This window comes from Triticum urartu, chromosome 5 (assembly GCF_003073215.2).
Source record: "Triticum urartu cultivar G1812 chromosome 5, Tu2.1, whole genome shotgun sequence".
Lineage (NCBI taxonomy): Eukaryota > Viridiplantae > Streptophyta > Magnoliopsida > Poales > Poaceae > Triticum > Triticum urartu.
Genome location: NC_053026.1, coordinates 656,767,516 through 656,791,085, shown reverse-complemented (window position 1 = coordinate 656,791,085; position 23,570 = coordinate 656,767,516). Strand labels below are relative to the sequence as shown.

Genomic DNA, 23,570 nt, shown 5'->3' with positions numbered 1-23,570 from the left:
TTTAAATGATTATGAATAAATGTTTTAGGGGTTTGCAAAATTTGGTGGTGAAATAACATAAGAGGAAATCTGTACAAAATGAACAACATTTGTCCTGTAACGTGGGTGCAGAGCATCATTTGTATTTCATTTTGTATGGGGATCATTTTATTTGATGATCAAACTTTGCAAGCTTCTAAAACATTTCCTCATACTCACACCCACCTAGTTTCAGAGTTTTTTTTTTGTTTTTTTAATATTTTTTTCGAATTTTTCTGTTCTCTGCGTGGGCGCATCAAAGATGGGTGCAGTACTACTTTTCCTTCATCCTCATCTAGATGTTCTCCAAGGAAAGCGTCGGCGGCTGCCACCATACTGCCCGTTACATGCTCCACTAGATCTGACTGTTCTACAACAGCTAGATTTCGATCTCTAGATCCACACGTCTTCATTCATTGGCAATCTTGTCCACATGCAGAGGAACAGGTTGGCGTTCATGCGTTGGTTTAAAAATTAACAAAGGGAATTGGTATTGATGTAGGTCAGGTCGCCTAGGGAAATCCGCTCGGCACTTTCCACCGGGGAAGATAGATTAGCGGCATCGTCGAGCAGGATGAAGAATCTGGGCGCCCACAAAATCTCAGGCTAAAATCAACAAATTAGGTATATCAAAAAACTAAATTAGCACATGTAGTGTGAGATCAAAGAACTACTCCATAATAACAACATGGATCGACCCAAACCTTCATCATATGAGCTCCCTTCCAGGCGGCGCCTCTGCGGTGGGGGCGGCCGAGCGGCCGAGTGCGTGGTTTGTTCGTGAGTGACTGATACGTGATGATGGTGGTGTTACGTCCACATCGGCGGAGAAGGCATCTCTTCCAAAGGCCACACTTGGGAAGAGATGGGATGGCTGCCGAATGGAGGTAGCTACCACTAGATTGTAGAATGTATTTTTTTTCTATATATATAATAAAATAATCACACTTACCTTATATTTTGGAAGATCATTAAATTAAATGCATCATTATTATAGTCCTTAAATATGATAGAATGCATATCCGCTTCGTTCTTTCTTTCTTTATTTATTTTTCAGAAAACTTTCAATCTATTCATTTTCAATCAGCAGTACATCGAAACCCAGAAATAATAGAAATAATAGCGACGACAACAAGCACTGAAATGAGCCGAAGGCGCGCCACCTTCATCGTTCCTCCCTCGCTGGAGCCCACAACTTGTTGTAGTGCATCTTTCTATTTTATTTACTCAATTAATTTTTGTTCTCTAAAGACATCTTGCGTGCAAATATTAAATCCTATGATGACAGACTTGGCCGATGGAATCTTTCCAAAATGATCGACGTTTGTGAAGACAATCTCCAGTCCTTTAGGATAGAAAGAATCTTGGTTGCTTTGTGCCAGGAAGGATGTCGAGCTTGCATTTGGTGTGTTCCAAGTTCGTTTCTCTATTGTCTGGTGCCATGCTCTTACTTGGTCGAGAGATCTCTTGTGAGAGGTCAAGAATGCTTGTTTCATCATGCACAAAATGATCATCAAGAGTGAGCATGCCCCTCCAATGATTACTGATCATCCTTATGAGATACAGGGCCTCTTGCCGATGTTGATCACATGATGTCGGCCGAGTTTGCTGATTTCCTTTCCATGCTTCCAGAAATCCGCGACAAAGTTGGTCATGGACAACTACAAAATGATCTAGTTCAGCATTTGTATCCACTCAAAGTAAATGAAAACTGAGCCATGATCTAGTTGAAGTTCTCGGATTTTCAATTTATTTTAATTGTTATATGAATATTTTATTTCTATGTTTCAATTACTATGGAACTATTTTACGTGTCTAAAATTATGTAATATGATTTCGTAGAAATATAGTTATATGTGCCAAAAAGGGCAATAATGTATTTGGAGAGGATGTTTGGGCTGCCGCTGGGGCAATCGGCCCCAATAGGCCGGCAACGTGCGCGAGCGCTCCCAGTGGACACGTATGGAAGTCATTTCGTTCCCTCAAAAAAAAAAGAAGTCATTTCTTTTGTTAACCCCCTATGGCACCATCTTCGAGAAGCCAATGTCCTTGTTTCATATGTAATTGTCTGACTAGAATTTTACCCCACCGTCATATAATATAATACTTCCTTCGATCCAAAATAAGTTTTGCAGTTTTAAACTAAGATTAATTCAACCTTCGCTCAAAACTGTGGGACTTATTATGGATCAGAGGGAGTATGTTATTACAAGCTACTAACTCATATATTTTCATTGTAATAATATCTTATATCATATTGCCGAACAAGGGGAATAATTTCTTACCGGAAATAAGTTACTCTCTCTTTCATTTCGTGCTCAATTTTACACCTTCCGCCAATCTTTTAGCTAGCCAGCATGTTAGTTCAAGGAGAGGACATGACCTGTAAATTTGATGGATTGACCGGTCAATTCAAACAAGATATACAATGGAATTGGACTCTGAACTCATAGTCTACACTCGTATCTCAGAAAATATATAAGAGCCCAACCTCTGCTTCTGCTGGCGTCGCTTATCACAAGTTGGATATGCCCATGACTGGCTTGGTTAGACCTTGACGTCGCCGAAACCTTACATAGATCTAAATATTTATGCCTAGTACTTGGGTGTTATCTCATTGTACATGTTTTTTTCTAGAATACTACCAAGTGTGAGACGTTTCGAGGCTTTCCCTATTTACAATCCTATTAAGTTTCTTCAACACTATTTGCCTCAAGGCTTTTAACTACGAGGTGAAGATTTGAAGACATCAAATCCCAGTCGTTCTTCTTCTGCCTTTAAAACTCAACCATTCATTGTCTCGTGTTAAATAGATAGATTTTGGTAAATTTCCAGAAAGAACACAAGTAAACAACCATTGTTTTGATAGTTCAAATTAGTGAACATGCAACTCTACGAAGGGCTAAATCCTCCTATATATATGTGTGTGGACAATCCATGAAATAGTAAGTACTCCCTCGGTAAGAAAATGTAGGACGTTTTTTGGTAGCCAACTACACCAAAAAAAAAACGTCTTATATTTCCTTACAGAGGGAGTATAGTATTTGTATGGAATCCATGTTTCAGTAAGATATGGCTGATGTATGCACTATATTTTTGCAACCGAATGCATAGTAGGATAAGCTCAACGATTCGTTGCATATAGTTTAGTTATATAGGATTCATGGCTAAGTTGCATAGCTCATATTGCTGTTCTCTTTGTACACAAAAACATCTAAACACGACAAACTTCAAATTTATATAATATCAATGGATAGTTCGCACATTACATTACAACAACATTGTTGCTTTATTTGCACACCACATTACACGACATACAGCATGTAAGATTCATCCGGGTATGGATTACGGATAATTGAAAAAACATATTACATACATTACCCTGCCAAAAAATGTATTACATACATTCTATTGGCCCATAGAGATGTGCAGGCAGACGTGGTTTGGCTCGCAAAACAAGGGGTTCAGCTAGAGCAAGGCCAATTTTGCTCTCCTGGAGATCGATACTGTGAACGCCAGGAGACTTCGTCCAAGTGAATCCCTGCAGCATCCTTGCAATCAACATCATTGTTACCGAGGTACCAAGTGAGATCCCTGGACAACCCCTCCTCCCAGTGCTAAATGAAATGAAACGTAGGCCTGGTTCAGTGAGAAGTACATTTGCCGCATTGAGATGCCTCTCTGGCCGAAACTCCAGTGGTTCGACCCAGATCTTGGGGTTGCGACCAAGTCCGAACCGGCTTAATATGACATGGCTACCCTTAGGTATGGTGTAGCCTGCCACCGTGGTGTCCGCCATGGCAACATGTGGTGGGTTAAAAGGATGGTATGGATGCATGCGGAAGGCCTCCCGGATACATGATTTGAGATAGTTTAGCTGAGAAATGTCAGACTCCTGGACTAGTCTCTCTTTACCGACGACCATGTCGAGTTCATCAATTGCTTTTTGCATGACCTCCGGCCTGTTGATCATCTCAGCGAGTGCCCACTCAACAGCGTTGGATGGGTTGTCAATTATTGCAAACATAATTTCCTACAAATAGTCATTGGTAGAAAAAATGCAATCAGTCTTGTATCATATCGACAAAAGAGAAACATTTAGCCAGGGTTGTTTTCTGGAGAGGTTGAGGCAAACTACTAACCGTTGTTTGTGCTCTTATATCTTCTAGGGACAACAATGGCTGTCCTTGTGCATCTTCAAGGTAAACCAGGACGTCCAAAAAGTCTCTGGCCTCTTTCTTTTCAGCACGGCTCTGAATGGAATTGGACCTTTCACGGATCCTGTCCTCTATGATGGGATCATGCAACCGATTGATTGTTCTCATTACATCCCTGGAAACCATCTCATGGCCCTCCAAGTCGAGGCCTTGCAGGGCAGGAAAATAGTCCGACACACAGAAGCTGTATACATGGTTGAGGAGAGTGAAAAGCGCGGCAACATGTGCCAGCTCATCATGCCCAGGACCGCTGGTCGCGGAAGCTGGTAGGTTGCTGAAGTATCGCTTGCCGAAGACAAGCCTCCTTATCATGTCACCACAGAAATGTCGTGATACATGCCGCACGTCGACAATGGCCTCGGAGCTGCAGCAAGAAGTTTTGTTAATGTACCTTACAAGATGGTCATACTCCTCCTCCCGGATGTGCTGGACCTTTTGCTCCATGGACGGGGCGAGGACCTCAGAGGCGAGGACCCGCCTCATCTTCTTCCATTGCTCTCCGTGTGGTGACAAGATAGAGCCCTTGTACCCGTAGCTAAATGAGCCAGAGGCAAAGGTGATGGGACGGGAGGCGAAAACCTCATCATTCTTTCGCAATACCTCGCATGCGATCTCCGGGCTTGTCACAGCAATGACATGGGTCGCTCCAAGACGAAGGCACAGGATGTCTGTGTTCATCTCCTTGAGCAGACGATGGATCCACCGGAACACCGCCGGTTTGTTCCAAATCATCTGGTGCATATTACCGACGAAGGGTAGCGTGGCCGGCCCAGGGGGGAGTTGGCCTGTCTGTGGCGCCGCATTTTTATTTTTCTTCAAGAAAAATAACAGCAAGGTGGCCATCATAACCAGCGTAGCAAGACTTAGACCTGAACAAGACGTCATGCTACGCGTTTGTATTGTGGCTAAGCTCATGTTGCCGACTTTACCTAGTAGGATAGGAAGCATGTTGGGATACGAGAAAGGAAGATATGTCTCAAGTTTTATGCTCCGGGATACTAGTGATGCGTCGCTCTCTTCTGTTCGAAGCGTATTTATAGGCTGGCTGGCTAGGATCCTACAAGTGTGGCCCCAACGCGAATATGGCCAACCTTCCTCATTGTACGCACAACTTGAATCTCTAGTACACATCGCTATGCATGTCACATCAGCTAGTACACATGGTGTCATAATTGCATGTCCACTCTTTATCCTTTCTTGCTCACAAATCCACCCCTTTTACCTTTCTAACTTAAATCATTTAAACTAATATTTTAATTTCAAAAAATATATATTTGAAATTCTGATGCAAAGACCTTTGGAATAAGACCATTGGATATATTTCAACTAGTTTGAATATTTTAAATGAGTGAAATTTGTTATTGAAACGAGTGAAATGAGTGAAATCTGCTATTGAAACGACTACAATCAGAGTGAAATTAGTGAAATGTGTTACTCATAGTGTGAGTAATATAATATGTCATCACATGCCTCTCTTTTCTCATTAATTACATACCACATTATCTCTTTGGCTTAGATGTGTGTGATGTTAGGGCATCTCAACACTGACCCACGAATCTCTTGCATGTGTCTGGAACGCTCTGTCCGGACAGTGGAAGCCATCCAACGCGGATCTGTATCGGTCTGCGGCGCGGTCCAGATGCGATTTCCCCCGCAAACTAGAGAGAAAAGCTTTTTTGGGGGGGGGGGGTTGCGGGAGTCCGGACCGCTCCCAAGTCCCCTTCTGATTGCCATGTTCCACGTAAACCAACCGCCCGCCCTGCCCACGATTTCCACCCATGCGCCACGCCGCTTCCCGTGTCGCATTCACACCAGCCCAAAGCATGCAGCAGCTGTCACTGATTCCGTGATACGACCGGACGGGAAGGCGACGTAGACGGACGCGACTTTTCGGGCGTCGCTGCCGCTTCAGTGCGGACGCCGCATCCTGAGAAATCCACTCCGTCCGCTGCGGCGCATTGAAGCGGGCTGACTGCCCCTCCGCCTGGCCTGGCCGCGGCTATTTCAGCCGCACTCAGGCACTGTCTAGAACCGCACCATCAGAAGCACCGCACCTTCCTCCTCCCATTCACCGAGCCCTTTATCCTCTTCAAACCCACTAGTGATCGATGTCGAAGTCTTGGTTGTCCGTGCCGGTAGGCGGCAAGGGTGGAAGTTCCTCGTTAGGCGGATCGTGGCGTCACCGCCCTCGCTCACCTAGACCATTCGCATCCATGGTGGCGGGCTCCTCCGACAAGGATGAGATAGTCATCTCCTTCGGCGACGAGGAGGAGCAGCCACAGTAGCGGTCCCATCTCTTCTCAGAGGAGGCTTTGACGGACGAAGAATTTATCCGTCAGATGGAGACCATGGTGGTGCGTTCGCTCCATCAGATGGTTCCGCTGCCACCGTCGTTGGTGTGCGTGAAGGAGGAGCCACCATCCCCATCGCGGCTCTGCGTTAGGTGGGAGCCAGCATCCCCATACGGGCAGGTGAATGACGAGCTGGCGTACACACCGCACAACCGTGGCCTCCACAATGGCGGCCACATGAAGCAGGATCCGGCATCCCCCCAATGCCTCTGCTGCATGAAGGACGAGCCGGCGCTGCCCCCGTCGCGAAGCCGCTATGCGTGGGTCGACGGGCACTGGTCGCCACCACCGGCAAACGAAGGAGGAGCTGCCGCCTACGATTGCCTAGGGACGTGGCTGTGTCCTTCACTTCCTCGGAGGCGGTCGTTTCGGCGGTGCCGCCGGCTCTCGGGCCATGGTATCCGAGGCCGAGCGTGAGGCACGGTAGTAGGCGAAAAGGTATGACTGGCGCAATGCTAGTCACCGCTCCGCGTTCGCCAAGACGGACATGGCGCCGGAATGGGTCCGCAACGTCCCGGACCTCGGCGCGGTATTGGTTAATTTTAATTTGTAATGATTGTGATGGTTGTGTTTTTTTCCTATGGCACGTTCCTTTCATTATGCTCCCCAACAACTCATCACGTCCCCCTTTGCCTTTAAGGTTAGCTGAGGCAGCTCCCCAACAAATTAGACTGCTCACGGTGGAGAGTAACATAGAGTAGTAACTTGCTGATGTTACTACCTCCATAGTGGGTAGTAACTTATGAGTAGTATCATGAAAAAGTTCATTTATTAGGCTATAGACTCATTATGTCTTGAAATGTGTGATGTTACAGTAACTAGCTAAGTTATCACAAACCTCTCTCTCCTCATTAATTAACTATCACATAAGCAATTTTGTATTGAAATGTGTGATGTTACTAGTCAAGTTACTCCCACTGTGACTAGTCTTAATCTAACACGTTATTAGCACGCTCTAACCGAGAGCATCCAAGAGCACGAGCAAACAAAAAGAAAAGAAAGATGGGCGGACGACACAATGGTGTGCGGCTGCTAGTACCCACACGGCCAGGCACGGTGCATGGCCCAGGCCGGTGCATCGAGCGATAGCACAACGGAGCGACCAACAATCATGGATGTTAGAGATATGACAGGAAAATCAACTCAACGAAGAACGAAAACAAGCCGTGGACACAAGATTTAACGTGAAAAATCCCTCCAACACGAAAGGGGAAAAACCACGGCCGCTAGCCAACCAAACTTCACTACATCGAGGGATGTTACAAATATCGAGGATTTACAACTGATCGACTTATCCCGTACGACAGCTTATAAGAGATATATATAATACATGTGACCTAGGTCAATACTGATCCATACCCGTGACGGGCCACGCTCCGCTTCGGCCGAAGCCTACCGACGACTGGCCTCGCTCCGCTCGCTCGTCAGAAATTAGCCTTTCTCTTTATACTAGAATCTGGAGTATAACATAGTAACAATGGACGCCCTCCTGGCGCGACATAGTTTTCTGTGACGCTCCAGCGGCAACGCCCAGCACGCTCATCCCGGCGTCGCGGCTACTACGGCGCGTCTCCCGGGGCATCCAAAGATGCAGAGAAAGCGGCGGCCATCAACTAGCTCGTGACACCGCGGCCCTCAACCGGCGGCGCGCATCAGTCATCAACGGAAAGACGAGCATGCTTGCTTCGGCACGCATGGATCCCTTCAAGAAATCAATCACGAGCTTCGTTCTTTCTGACTAAGCGCAGAGCTAATCATCTCGTGTTTGACGCATTTTTCATCTCTTTGCCGAGACTTAAGGCTCTCGGTGAAAATGCCCACATGGCAATACCTCGGAAAATGGCTGAACCATACAAAGAGACTTGTCAGGCCGCTCAGCAAAGTTTTCCTGCATGAAGAAAATAAAATTTTGAAACAATATGTACAGACATAGATGGACAGCTCTCGGCAAAAGTAACCCCGGTGTCACGGTTGCCGTCAACCACGGACGGACATGCCAGGTGGCGTGCTTAGCTCTCGACATACAGCATGGTTGCCGAGTTATTTTTACTTGGATCTCTGCAGCGGCGTGTCTTTGGCATGCCCTTCTCGGCTTAGACCGTCGTTGTTGAGAGCCCGCGCTTTGGCTTTTGGTGTAGACAGTTTTTCCATTAGTGCTGGTCATTTTTAGATACTATTTCCATAATCAAATTTCAGGCTACAGTAATCTAGTACTCCCTCCGTCCTGTGAAAAGTATATATTTAGAAATTTTAAGACAAATTATAGAATGAAGTAAAAAATGCATTGGGAAGATGAAAGCCATCATCCCTCTCCTTTTTTAATTACCCAACCATCAATGAGTTAAGTACATGTAGAAATTAAAAAGATTATGTATAGAGTGTTATTGGTCTTGATTACCGTGTGATGAAAGAAAAATACTTTAAAATGCATTGAGAAGATAAAAGTACATTCTTTTGTGAACAAATTTTAAACCCAAACATACGCTCTTGACCGGACAGAGGGAGTAGGGAACAATGGAGTAAATGCACGACGCGGAGCGGATACGAGAGCCGTAATCTCCACCAATCCAATGCATTATGCATGTGCATATGCGGATTCTGCTAGAATAATAATTTACCAGAATGCATGCTGATCCAATGCATGTGTGGACGTCTGGTGTTTCCTTCACCGCTTGCTTTTTTTGTAGAATAATAATTTACCAGAAGGGTGCCTCATCAGATCGTCGTCGAGATCATTTTGCAATCAGAAGCATACGAGATCCGACAAGCAGCAGCGGGCAGAGGGCCACATATATACATGTAGCAGATGGATCTCCATCACGTTTGCCCACAAAATCAAATGATTTGCCTATCCTCACAATGGGTTATCTATGTGGGCCTCTATTCTTTTCCCTACCCAGTTTGAAGTGGCATTTATTATTTATTCAGTTTTATTTCCCATCAAATTTTATTTTATTTTATTCAGTTTTGTTGGTCTTAGATTTTTTAAACCTTTTATTGGTCTTAGATTTTTTAAACCTTTTATTGGTCTTAGTTGGAACAGGGTGATTCTCATAAAGTCTACCATAAGTAGTTTTGGTTCTTGAATGGTTTGGATTGCTTACTACATGTGTCACATGGTAAGTCTATAGTAAGTTGTTTTGTACCTTCATGTGCCTAGCTAGGTTAAGCTTATTTGCACAACAATATCCAAGTGATGTCCAACATGCTTTGTGGAGAATATTGGGAGTGACACACGATAATAAATCTTATTTCGAGAAAACGGAAGGAGCACTAGAACTAAGGAAAACAAGAGCGCCAGATCGCTCCGCTCCCATCCCGTCTCGCACCGCCGCTCAGCCCTTGCCTCGCTCCGCTCCCCTCTAGATCCCTCCCAGCTGCCTCCCCTCCCCTCCCCTCTATATCCCTCCCGTCCGCCTCCCCTCCCCTCTTCCTTCCCTCCCGCCGCCGCCGCCGCATCCCGGCAGGGCAAAGTCGATGGCGGGGGGGGGGGGGGGGATGATGGCGGTGGCGCGGCATCCCTCAATCGTGGCTTGGAGGCGTGGCTGTGACGGCGGATCTTGAGCGGGCATCTCGGGACGACATGTGTGTAGTCATGACACCTGTCACGTAGCGATGTGACCTCCTCTACCTTTGGCTGTCTTAATCGTCGGTCCAAAGGGATTTGGTCGGTGGGTGTTGCCTCGCGGTGGCTTCACGGCGGCGGATCAAGTGGAGGAGGAGATGTTGGCCTAGCTGCTGAATTGGGTGAGGAAGCCACCATCGTCGGTGGCGCCCGTGAGTGTCGTTTTCCTTGCTGGAGGCGATGGTGGGGGTGTCCCTCGCTCCATTGTTTCCGGGGGAAACCTCATATTTGGAGGAGGCTACCATTGACGGCGGCGCCCGTGGGTGTCGTAGCCCTTGTTGGAGGCGTTGAGGGACCACCTGGATCAGATGATGACGACATCTTCGTCGTCATCCCCGTGGGGGCATCATCTTTGGAGACATTCATCAGCTAGACGGACATGTGGACGGCTTGGTGGTTGGGCGTTGGTAGGTGGTGGAGCGGTGCTTCATCCTACACATCGATGACAGCGATCTCGGCCGCATGGCGCAGTGGAGACTCGGTGTCCGATGAGTGGCGATGAACTCGTGCGGGAGGACGACCCTGTGTGGTGTCGTGGTGGTGTCGATGGCAGAGAGGCCTGGCAAGGTCGATGCGCCAGTATCTAATCTGAGGTTGGATCGATGGATGAAGGAGGTGACGGCTTTTGCAGCATGCACATGTGATGCGCTCAAAGTCCGTCGGACCGATGTGTAACCGAGTACAGGTATTGTGGCTTGGATGGGGCATCCGGCATTAGATGTTAGGTTTTGGTGAGATGTCTGTTTAGTATTCGGCTTAGACATTCGCCACCCCTTCATCCCAGGATAGGAGTAGCGACAGGTGTTACCAAGATGGTGGCTTCAGGCTTACTGGTGTATTACCTTATAAGGGCTTTACAAATAATTAATAAAATGGCTGCATACACCATCCAGATGTAGAGGGCAGGGGTACACCCTCCTTTAAAAACTATCCTTCAATTATGAAAATATCAGAAAACCACTATGATGTTTTTGCCAGTCGAGCACATGATATGCTATTACAATCCTTTCTTTTTGTGATGAATATTGTGGCTCATGTAAATCTAAATCAGGTACCCTATTCAACTCTAAATGAAGAACTATGTACTTAAGCCAGACATCAACTGAATGTGGATACAAACGGAAGACCCTTTCCACCACAACAGGCTAATAGAATCAAGAAAAAACTTTGCGGTGGAAACAAAACTGCAGCTTAGCATCTCAAAACAAAAGGGCAGCAATGCTAAATTGTGAAACTTAAACGTAGCACATGTGGAGGATCACAAGATTAGACATCATCGATCCATAAAAAAGCAAACACTACGGGAACTTAATATTAAACATTGGACTACCCTCGAAAATAAAATTGGGGGAAAATCACTCGAATCGACCAAGTTTTTGTTTAATGCCAGAAAAATAAACTCCAGAAAAGAGACTACCGACGAGCACATGAAGGATCACAAGATTATAATCATCAATTTATATCTATATCTATATCTATATCTATCTATATATATATATATATATATATATATATATATATATATATACCTATACCTATACTAATAAAGTAAGGTGTGTTTCCCGATTTTTTTTCATCCGTTCACCTATATAATTTTTTTAATTATCCAAGGTGGTACTATTTTTTGTGAACGAAACAGGCCCATATTTTAGAAAAAGGGACGGCCAATATGTTTTTTAGCCGCAGCCACGCCAGCCAAATGGCGGCCCACTTAAGGGGGTATGGGCCGGGGCAAAAATATATTTTGCATGTGCATGGATTCAAACTCACAACCTTGGAGTTGTGCAAGTATTGTGCCTACCAACTAAACTAGCCGAGTGTTTTGTTAGAAGGGAAGTTGAACTTTTAAATAGTCCCACATCGCCCCCTCACATCCAAACCTCCCTGTTTATATATGTTTTTGACTTTTCGAGCAATATCAAAAATCAATAAGTGAAGGGTGAAACTGAGTTTCCAATTTAGAAACGATTTGAACGTTGCAACATGCAACTGATGTGTGGAGAGAGGAATATGAATGGAAAGGAATTGAGACATGGAAATATAAGGAAAAGGCCTACTAATGTGACGGAATATAGAAGTAAAGGAATTACGATAGGGAAATATAAGGAAAGAAATACACGCCTGCTAATTTGATGGAATTTGGAAGGTAACGAATTGTGACATGGAAATATCAGGAAAGCAGTCTACGGCTTGCTAATTTGACGGAAAGGTGTCAACGACTTCTTAATTTAACAGAATATGAAAGGAGACAGGGGGCGGAGGATTGATGCGTGCGGCCCCCATCTTAGGTCGCCTTTCTTGCCAGCTTCGTTCTCCCCATCGGTTCAATCTTCTTAGACACCAACTGTTGTCACGTCGCAAAGTGTAGTTCTAGCATCACTGCCGCCGCCGACGAGCACCTCTCGCTACCGTGCTTGCACTCTTCGTGTCTCCATGCTGTTCCTACAAAATTAGTTCACGTGGTGCGACGAGGGCCCTCAGCATGAACGCCGTTCATGCTGCTGCTCTCCCGCGTGGAGAAGACATGAGTTAAACAACTGTATGTTTTTGAATCGGCTATCTTGATTTTGGATCTACATGTATCAGCCAGCTGGTAATAAGCACAGCCTGTCCGAGTTCCTTTGAATAAGCACACTCCCTTCCGAGCTCCAATGTAATATTGCAATTACTAATTGTCTATGCACTGCAGCATGGAGCGTATAATTTTGACGGTGCACATCGTCAGCATATAATTGTTTGATTATCAACATGTGATTACCTTTAAAAGAGATGCAGGTGAAACTTTATACGATTTCTCAACCTGATGGGCAACTAACAACTCATTGTAGTATTGTAATGCATACAGGGTCAGAGCTTTTGAGAAATTTCAACTTAACTAAAAGTAATTACATCCTTTCTATGTTTTTTGTGAACTGTGTACCTAACAAGTTAATCTTAAGGATTCATTCACGGCCCTAATTATCACATGTTTTACTAATATACATGTCCGGCCAACATTAAGAAGTATAGATTCTCTTTATATAAAATGTTTTCATTGGAATTTGGAGATTGAAATTGTTAGATTTTTTGTTTGTTTTCCATATAATGTAACTATTATATTGCACTATATTTGGTATTGGAATAATCCCTTTAATGAAACCTCTTTCAAAGGTAACATACTATGCATAGTATGTAACATTGAAACCTCTTTCGAAGGTAACGATTCTATTACATACTATGCAGATTATGTTTCATTATATATCAAAGGGTAACCAATAACATTAACAATGATAGCATGTCTCCGTATGTAATTAGTCTGCATAGTATGTAAATTCTAATTAGTGACAATATATATGAGTCCCTAGGGTCATCATAGATGGATCGCCATGGGCATGCGAGAATTTGTCTTTCCCATTGTAACGCATGTGCAGAGTGCATACTTATTCTTTTTTTTTTAAAGATAGATTAGGATTGTTTGAGTGCGATGAATTTTTATCCAGTTGCAACACATACGATATTGATATAATTTTTATTACTTCGGCTGTTCAAGTGTTCATTATACCGCCATGATGTTTGATAAATAGACTGAAAGGTTTTCAATAAAAAAACATTGTCAATCAGATCAATTACTCAGAATTCATACCACATGTCCTAACCTTCACGCCGTGATCCACCAATGATACATCTTTTGTTTAGTCATCGGTGACCGTTACACGGTGACAAAGTTCCTCAACTCAGACAATCATACTTCATAAAAATTGGTATTTTCTCCCGTTGCAACGCACGGGCATTTTAGCTAGTCCATAAAAAAGCAAATACTACGAGAACTTAATATGGAACATTGGACTATACTTGAAGATTAAATTGGTGGCAAATCACTCGAATCTACCAAGTTTTTGTATAATGCCAGAAAAAAAACTCCAGAAAAGAAACTACCGACGAGCAGTTCATTTGTTGGTGTACTGAATGTCAGCAAGGAAAACATTTAAAATCAATGTGTGTTGAGGCCACCGGGGTTGTCAGTCAATCTATGCATGTCGCCTCTTACCTCTGAGAGCTGTCCAAACCCATGTTTTCCCTGGCTTACCACGAAAATCAATGTAGCACAAAGGTCAGTCAATTTGTAACACTTTGGTTCGAAGAGCCACAAATAATTAATAGGCTCACGCATAATCACCTTAATTTCCTCGTGTAATTGGCAAAACTCTTCTGTCCCTCACGTGACTGCATCAAAATGGAGTTTATGTATTTCTTTACTAACTGGGGCGGAGCTATACCACAAGACTTGTCAGGCCGCTCGGCAAAGATTTTCTGCATGAAGAAAATGAATTTTTGAAACAGTATGTAAAGACATAGATGGACAACTCTCCGCAAAAGTAACTCCGGCGTCACGGGTGCCATCAACCACGGACGGACTTGCCAGGTGGCACCTAATTGTCGTGTTCTTAGTGGTTAGTTCTCGACATACGACACGGTTGCCGAGCTCCTTTTACTTGGGTCTCTTCAACGGCGTGCCTTTGCCGTGCCCTTCTTGGCTTAGACCGTCGTTGTTGAGAGTCCGTGCTTTGGCTTTCAGTGTAGACAGTTTTTCCAGTAGTGGTGGTCATTTTTAGATAGTATTTCCATAATCCAATGTCAGGCTACAGAAATCTCGTGTTCAACAGTGGAGTAAATGCACGAGAGACGGAGCGGATACTTGAGCCGTAATCTCCACCAATCCAATACATTATGCATGAGCATATGCTGATTTTGTTAGAATAACAATTTACTAGAATGCATGCTGATCCAATCCATGTGTGGACGTGTGGTGTTTCCCTCACCGCTTGCTTTTTTGTAGAATAATAATTTACCAGAAGGGCGCCTCATCAGATCGTCGTCGAGCTGGATAGATCGTTTTGCGGTCAGAAGCATACGAGATGCGACAAGTAGCAGCGGGCAGAGAGCCACATATATACATGTAGGAGATGGATCTCTATCACGTGTGCCCATACAATCAAATAATCTGCCTATCCTCACAACGGGTTATCTGTATGGGCCTCTATTTTTCCCTTTCCCAGTTTGTAGTGGCATTTATTATTTATTCTGTTTTATTTCCCCTCAAATTTTATTTTATTTTAGAGAAAAGTATACTTTTCGTCCCTCAACTCTTGATGAAGTCTAGATTTGGTCCCTCAACTTCAAAACCGGACAACTTGCACCCCCAACTACCGAAACCGGACAAGGTTCGTCCCTGGACTCGGTTTTGACCGGTTTTTGGTGTTGACTCACCCCGGTTTTGACCCGTGCTCATTCATATTCCTGTAATTTTTTTATATCCGTGAACTTTTTGAAATTCACATACACTTTTCAACTCCGCGTAGTTTTTTCAAGGTCGCGTATTTTAAAAAAAATAAACATACCTTTTTTCAAATCAGCGAACTATTCTGAAATTCGCGTACTTTTTTCAAATCCATGATTTTTTAACATTTACGTACTTTTTCCAAATCCCCGTATTTTCCCAAGTTTGTGTAATTTTATCAAATCCAAGTATTTTTTCAAAGCCATGAATTGTTTCTGAAATTCGCATACTTATTTCAAATCCACATGCTTTCCGAAGTCTGCATTTTTTTTCAAATCCGTGTTGCTTTTATAATCCATGAACTTTGTATGAAATTCACGTGCTTGTTTCAAGTTGAAATAATTTTTGAAATCCACATATTTTTGCGCAAAAGAAGTGTATATCCGTGTACTTTTTTCAAGTTCGCATAAAATTTTCAAATTCATGAACTCTTTCAGAAAAAATGTACTCGAATATGAAAGGTGCATCAATTTTAAAAAATTAGATGAACTTAAAAAATAAATGAACTTTAAAAAATATGCATATTTGAAAAAGTACATGAACTTGGAAAAAATTACACCGATTTAAAAAAAGTACACACATTTTAAAAAGGTTCACGTATTAAAAAAAAGTAACCGAATTTGAAAACAATACGTGGACTTGGAAAAGGTAGGCAAATTTGAGTCGGAACGGTCAAAACCAGGGTGGGACAGCACCAAAACCGGTCAAAACCGTGACCACGGATGAATCTTGTCCGGTTTGAGAAGTTAAGGGTGCAAGTTGTCCGATTTTGGAGTTGAGGGACCAAATCTAGACTCCGCCAAAAATTAAGGGATGAAAAGTATACTTTTCTCTTTATTTTATTGGTCTTAGATGGAACAGCGTGATTCTCATAAAGTCTACTTTAAGTAGTTCTGGTTCTTGAATGGTTTGGATTGCTTACTATATGTGTCACGTGGTAAGTCTACAGTAAATTGGTTTGTACGTTCATGTGGCTAGCTAGGTTAATCTTATTTGCACAAAAATATCCTAGTGATTGCCCACATGTTTTGCGGACAATATTTGGAGTGACACACGATAATAAATTTTATTTCGAAAAAAGGAGGAGCACTATCCTTCAATCAGGCCTAAGGACGCACATGATATGCTATTACAGTCCATTCCTTCTGCGATGAATATTGTCGCTCATCTAAATCTGAATCAGGTATCCTATTCAGCTCTAAATGTAGAACTACGTATTTTACACTTACCTAAAACTTGAGCGAAGACATCAACTGAATGTGCACACGAAACGAAGACCCTTTCCACCACAACAGGCTCATAGAATCAAGAAAAAACTTTGTGGTGGAAACAAAACTGCAACCTAGCATCTCAAAACAAAAAGGGCTGCAATGCTAAATTGTGAAACTTAAACGTAGCACATGGAGGATCACAAGATTAGATATCATCAATCCATAAAAAAGCAAACACTAAGAGAACTTAATATGAAACATTGGACAATCCTCAAAGAGTAAATTGGTGGTAAATCACTCAAATCTACTAAGTTTTTGTTTAATGCCAGAAAAAAGAACTCTAGTAAAGAGACTACCAATGAGCAGTTCATTGGGTTGGTGTACTGAACTCGGCAAGAAAATAAATAAAATTAATGCATATTGTATTGAATTGATGCTCCAGCCAACTCATCCAAAAATCCGAACTAACGGAAAGAGGCGGACAATATATTTGAACATGTTGGGGCCACCGGGGTTGTCAGTCAAGCTATGCATGTGGCCTGTTACCTTTGAGCTGTCCGAACCAATCTTTTCGCTGGCCTGCCAGGAAAATCAATGTAGCACAAGGTGAATCAATTTCTAACATTTTAGTCCAAAGAGCCAGAAATAATTAAAAGGCTCACGCATAATGACCTTAATTTCCTCGTGTAATTGGTAAAACTCATCTGTCCCTCATGTGACTGCGTCCAAATGGAACTTATGAAATTCTTTACTACCCGGGGAAATACCTGAGCTATAGCAAGAGACTTGTCAGGCTGCTCGGCAGAGACGGGTGCCGTCAACCACGGACGGACTTGCCAGGTGGCACGTAATTGTCGTGTTATTAGTGCTTAGCTCTCGACATACGGCACGGTTGCCGAGTTCCTTTTACTTGGGTCTCTGCAACGGCATGTAGTTTTTTTCAGTAGTGCTGGTCATTTTTAGATACTCCCTCCATTCCACAATGTAGTGCTTCCTCTATCCCCGTGCTTCAACTTTGATCGTGAATTTAACTATCAAGACCGATTGCGGCGGGAGCAAAAATTATATCAGTGAATTCGTATTCGAAAAAAGTTTTCAATTATATAATTTTTTCTCCCGCCGCAGTTGGTCTCGTTGGTTAAATTTATGGTCAAAATTGAACCTCGGGAAGCGCGGGCGCACTATATTTTGGAATGGAGGGAGTACGTAGTATTTCCATAATCCGATGTCAGGCTGCAGAAATCTAGTGTTCAATGATGGAGTAAATGCACGAGGAACGGAGCAGATACATGAGCCGTAACCTCCACCAATCCAATGCATTATGCATGTGCAAATGCTGATTTTGTTAGAATAATAATTTACCAGAATGCATGCTGATCCAATGCATGTGTGGACGTGTGGTGTTCCCCTCACCGCTTGTTTTTATGTAGAATAAAAATTTACCAGAAGGTTGCCTCATCAGATCGTCGTCGAGCTGGATAGATCGTGTTGCGATCAGAAGCATACGAGATGGGACAAGTAGCAGCGGGCAGAGGGCCACATATATACATGTAGGAGATGGATCTCCATCACGCGTGCCCACATTTTTTTAGCAATAGCCCACAAAATCAAATGATTTGCCTATCCTCACAATGGGTTATCTATGTGGGCCTCTACTTCCGATGCCGGAAGAGCAGGATGGATAGAAGGGTAGTTTCGAAAATCCATTTCTGCACCCGAGCTCATCTGCACCCACGTTGACGGAAAAAAGCAAAAAAATAATAATACAAAAATAAAAAAAATTCAACTTTTTTTTTGTGCGGTAGACAATATGATACGTGAGGTCCGCTCCATTTTCATATCATTTGAATATCTGAGCATCTCTCGACCAAACAAGACAAATTGCGGGTCTGTAAAGAAGTTTACTATTCATGTACCGTATTGGCTTGATTTGTTTTTTTTTTCTGAGAGCTTCTTAGATGTCCAAATGATTTGAAATTTGGAGCATGCCTCATGCATCGAATTTTCTACCGCCCAAAGCTTTTTTGGTATTTTTTGAATTTTTCTAGTATTATTTACGATTTTTTCCTAACCGAGTGCAGATGAGCCCAGGCACCGAAACGCCGTACTCGGGTAGTTTCTTCCTCTTTCCCTACCCAGTTTGAAGTGGCATTTATTATTTATTCAGTTTTATTTCCCCTCAAATTTATTATATTTTATTCAGTTTTATTGGCCTTAGATTTTTCTTTTGAAACCTATTATTGGTCTTAGATGGAACAACGTGATTCTCATAGTCTATCATAAGTAGTTTTTTTTCTTGAATGGTTTGGATTACTTACTATATGTGTCACATTGTAAGTCTACACTAAGTTGGTTTGTACGCTCATGTGCCTAGCTAGGTTAATCTTATTTGCACAAAAATATCCTGATGATGCCCCAAACGTTTTGCGGAGAATATTTGGCTTTGATATACCTTGGGATTCGGGTGGATCCATTACTTGAGCACTATATGCCTAGCTTAATGTCTTTAAAGAAAGCGCTGCCAGGGAGACAACCCGAAAGTTTTAGAGAGTCATTTATTTCTGTTGAGTGCTTTTATATAGTTTAAAAATAAAATAAAGAGGGGAACCTAAGACTTTTAAAAAAAGGAAAGTGAAAGTGAGAGAGACAAGCATTGTTGAAGTGGGGGAGCTCCTTGAACTTTGATCATGCTCACGGAAACTTTGTGAATCTTGATTACAGAAACTTTTCAACAAAAATAATTATCCCCTTGTAAAATTCCATTATATTATAAAAATAATGTGCCAAGATTTGCCTTTAGGATGTTTACATTGCTTGTTGGTTTGTGCGGTGCAAGACAGAAACTTAGGCTGTAGTGCGTGATTTTACATTTTTTACTGGAACGTCAAACGGTTCTGAAACTTTTTGCAATGTCTTTCTATACAAATTTTTTTCCTAATTATTTTAGAATTTTTGGAGTACCAGAGGTATGGTGAATGTTCAAATTATTATAGACTGTCCTATTTAAGGCAGATTCTGTTTTTGATGCATAATTTGCTTGTTTTGATGAAACTGTCGATTTCTATCAGTGGATTAAGCCATGGAAAAGTTATATTATAGTAGCTACAATGCAAAAACAAAATATAAATTGGTTTGCAACAGTACTTAGAGTAGTGATTTGCTTTATTACACTAACGGATCTTACCGAGTTTTCTGTTGAGTTTTGTGTGGATGAAGTGTTCAAAGATCGAGGAGGTCTCGATGTGAGAAGAAGGAGGAGAGGCAAGAGCTCAAGCTTGGGGATGCCCAAGGCACCCCAAGTAAATATTCAAGGAGACTCGAGCGTCTAAGCTTGGGGATGTCCGGGAAGGCATCCCATCTTTCTTCAACAAGTATCGGTATGTTTTCGGATTCGTTTCGTTCATGCGATATGTGCAAATCTTGGAGCGTCTTTTGCATTTAGTTTTCATTTTTCTTTTATGCACCATGCTGGTATGAGATAGTCCATGGTTGATTTATAGAATGCTCATTGCACTTCACTTATATCTTTTGAGTATGGCTTTATAAAATGCTTCATGTGCTTCACTTATATCTATTGAAGTTTGGATTGCACGTTTCTCTTCACATAGAAAACTGCCATTTGTAGAATGCTCTTTTGCTTCACTTATATTTGTTAGAGCGTGGGCATATCTTTTGTAGAAAGAATTAAACTCTCTTGCATCAGTTATATCTATTTAGAGAGATGACACGAATTGGTCATTCACTTGGTTAGTCATAAAATCCTACATAAAACTTGTAGATCACTGAATATGGTATGTTTGATTCCTTGCAATAGTTTTGCGATATAAATATGGTGATATTAGAGTCATGCTAGTGGGTAGTTTTGGATTGTAGAAATACTTGTGTTGAAGTTTGTGATTCCCGTAGCATATGCACGCATGGTAAACCATTATGTGATGAAGTCGAAGCATGATTTATTTATTGATTGTCTTCCTTATGAGTGGCGGCCGGGGACGAGCGATGGTCTTTTCCTACCAATCTATCCCCCTAGGAGCATGCGCGTAGTACTTTGTTTCGATGACTAATAGATTTTTGCAATAAGTATGTGAGTTCATTATGACTAATGTTGAGTCCATGGATTATACGCACTCTCACCCTTCCATCATTGCTAGCCTCTTCGGGACCGTGCATTGCCCTTTCGCACCTCGAGAGTTGGTGCAAACTTCGCCGGTGCATCCAAACCCCATGATATGATACACTCTATCACACATAAGCCTCCTTATATCTTCCTCAAAACAGCCACCATACCTACCTATTATGGCATTTTCATAGCCATTCCGAGATATATTGCCATGCAACTTCCGTCATCATCATATACATGACTTGAGCATTTATCGTCATATTGCTTTGCATGATCGTAAGACAGCTAACATGATGTTTTCATGGCTTGTCCGTTTTTTGATATCATTGCTACGCTAGGTCATTGCACATCCCGGTACACCGTCGGAGGCATTCATATAGAGTCATATTTTTGTTCTAGTATCGAGTTGTAATATTGAGTTGTAAGTAAATAAAAGTTTGATGATCATCATTATTAGAGAATTTTCCCATGTGAAGTTATCAAAAAAAGAGGCCAAAGAAGCCCAAATAAAAAAGAGGCCAAAGAAGCCCACCAAAAAAAAGAGAAAAAAACAAAAAAATGAGAGAAAAAGAGAGAAGGGGCAATGTTACTATCCTTTTACCACACTTGTGCTTCAGAGTAGCACCATGTTCTTCATATAGAGGGTCTCTTGAGTTATCATTTTCATATACTAGTGGGAATTTTTCATTATAGAACTTGGCTTGTATATTTCGATGATGGGCTTCCTCAAATGCCCGAGGTCTTCATGAGTAAGCAAGTTGGATGCACACTCATTTAATTTCCAGTTTGAGCTTTCATACACTTATAGCTCTTAGTGCATCCGTTGCATGGCAATCCCTACTCCTCACATTGACATCAATTGATGGGCATCTCCATAGCCCATTGATTAGCCGCGTCGATGCGAGACTTTCTCCTTTTTGTCTTCTCCACAGAACCTTCACCATCATATTCTATTCCACCTATAGTGCTATGTCCATGGCTCACGCTCATGTATTGCGTGAAAGTTGAAAAGGTTTGAGAATGTCAAAAGTATGAAACAATTGCTTGGCTTGTCATCGGGGTTGTGCATGATTTGAATATTTTGTGTGGTGAAGATGGAGCATAGCCAGACTATATGATTTTCTAGGGATAACTTTCTTTGGCCATGTTATTTTGAAAAGACATGATTGCTTTATTAGTATGATTGAAGTATTATTATTTTAATGTCAAATGATAGACTATTGCTTTGAATCACTCGTGTCTTAATATTCATGCCATGATTAGATTATATGATCAAGATTATGCTAGGTAGCATTCCACATCAAAAATAATCTTTTTTATCATTTACCTACTCGAGGACGAGCAAGAATTAGGCTTGGGGATGCTGATATGTCTCCGTCGTATCTATAATATTTGATTGTTCCATGCCAATATTATACAACTTTCATATACTTTTGGCAACTTTTTATACTATCTTTGGGACTAACATATTGATCCAGTGCCCAGTGCCAGTTTTTGTTTGTTGCATGTTTTTTGTTTCGCAGAAAATCCATATCAAACGAAGTCCAAACGGGATAAAAACTGACGGAGATTTTTTTGCAATATATGTGATTTTTGGGAAGAAGAATCAGCGCGCGACGGTGCCCGACGTGTCCACGAGGCAGGGGCGCACCCTAGGGGGTCAGGCGCACCCTGGGCCCTCGTGTCCACCCTGTATGGTGGTTGGTTCCCTTCGTTCTCCGCAAGAAAGCTAATATCCGGATAGAGACTGTGTCCAAAATTCAGCCCAATCGGAGTTATGGATCTCCGGGAATTTAAGAAACGGTGAAAAGGGCAGAATTAGGGAACGCAGAAACAGAGAGAGACAGATAGACAAATACAATCTCGGAGGGGCTATCGCCCCTCCCACGCCATGGAGACCATGGACCAGAGGGGAAACCCTTCTCCCATCTAGGGAGAAGGTCAAGGAAGAACAAGAAGGAGGGGGCACTACAGGAATCAGCTAATTTAATGTCCGCCAAGGCAGATGGCAAAGGCACGGACGTCAAAGGCCTTTGCCGTCTGCTGTGGACGGCAAAATGCACCGGCAAAGAAAGGATCCTTAAAGAGCTTCTTTGCTGTCTGCTTTCGGAAGCGGACGGCAAAGCGGCCTTTGCCATCCGCGGGAATGGCAAAGAAACCCGACGGCAATAAATTCACCGTTAGTCCGTTGGGTGGCTAACGGCAGTGTTTGCGGTCCGCGGCTGACGGAAAATATCATCAGGCCTTTGCCGTCCGCCTGATGACGTCAGTTGGACGTCACTTTCCAGCAAGTCTTTGCCGTACGCTGCTGTAGCCAAAGGCTTTGCCGTCCGCCACTGTAGACAAACTGACCAAATGGGTCAGCTCCCAGGAAGCACAGTTGGCTGCCACGTGGCTTCTTTGCCGTCTGTTGCGGATGGCAAAGAGCCCATTGCCGTCGGTGGCTGACGGCAAAGAGCCTGCATTGGCTCTTTTTTCTGTTTTTTAAATCCAACAACTTTCACAGCAAAATATATATGACATATATAGATATATTTCACAGGGCTATTTCACAGCAAACATATGACATATCCAGCACATAAGTTTCATCGTACATACATATATAGTTCCATCCATTCATACATAGCAAGTTGCACATACACATTGTTCCATCATGGCAAGCTAAGAATACTAGAAGAGAATGAAAGAAAAAACAAGCACTCCATCATAGC

The 23,570-nt window shown here is 42.7% G+C and overlaps 1 protein-coding gene across 1 annotated transcript; it reads right to left on the bottom strand.

Annotated features, from left to right (window-relative positions):
- Positions 1-3,233: 3,233 nt before the first annotated feature.
- LOC125511664 (tyrosine N-monooxygenase-like) lies at positions 3,234-5,237 on the bottom strand. Its single transcript, XM_048677086.1, has 2 exons — positions 4,161-5,237; positions 3,234-4,051 (listed from the first exon to the last, which is right to left on the bottom strand). Exons 1-2 carry the CDS (start codon positions 5,181-5,183, stop codon positions 3,416-3,418), a joined length of 1,659 nt encoding a protein of 552 aa, XP_048533043.1. The 5' UTR covers positions 5,184-5,237; the 3' UTR covers positions 3,234-3,415.
- Positions 5,238-23,570: the final 18,333 nt, after the last annotated feature.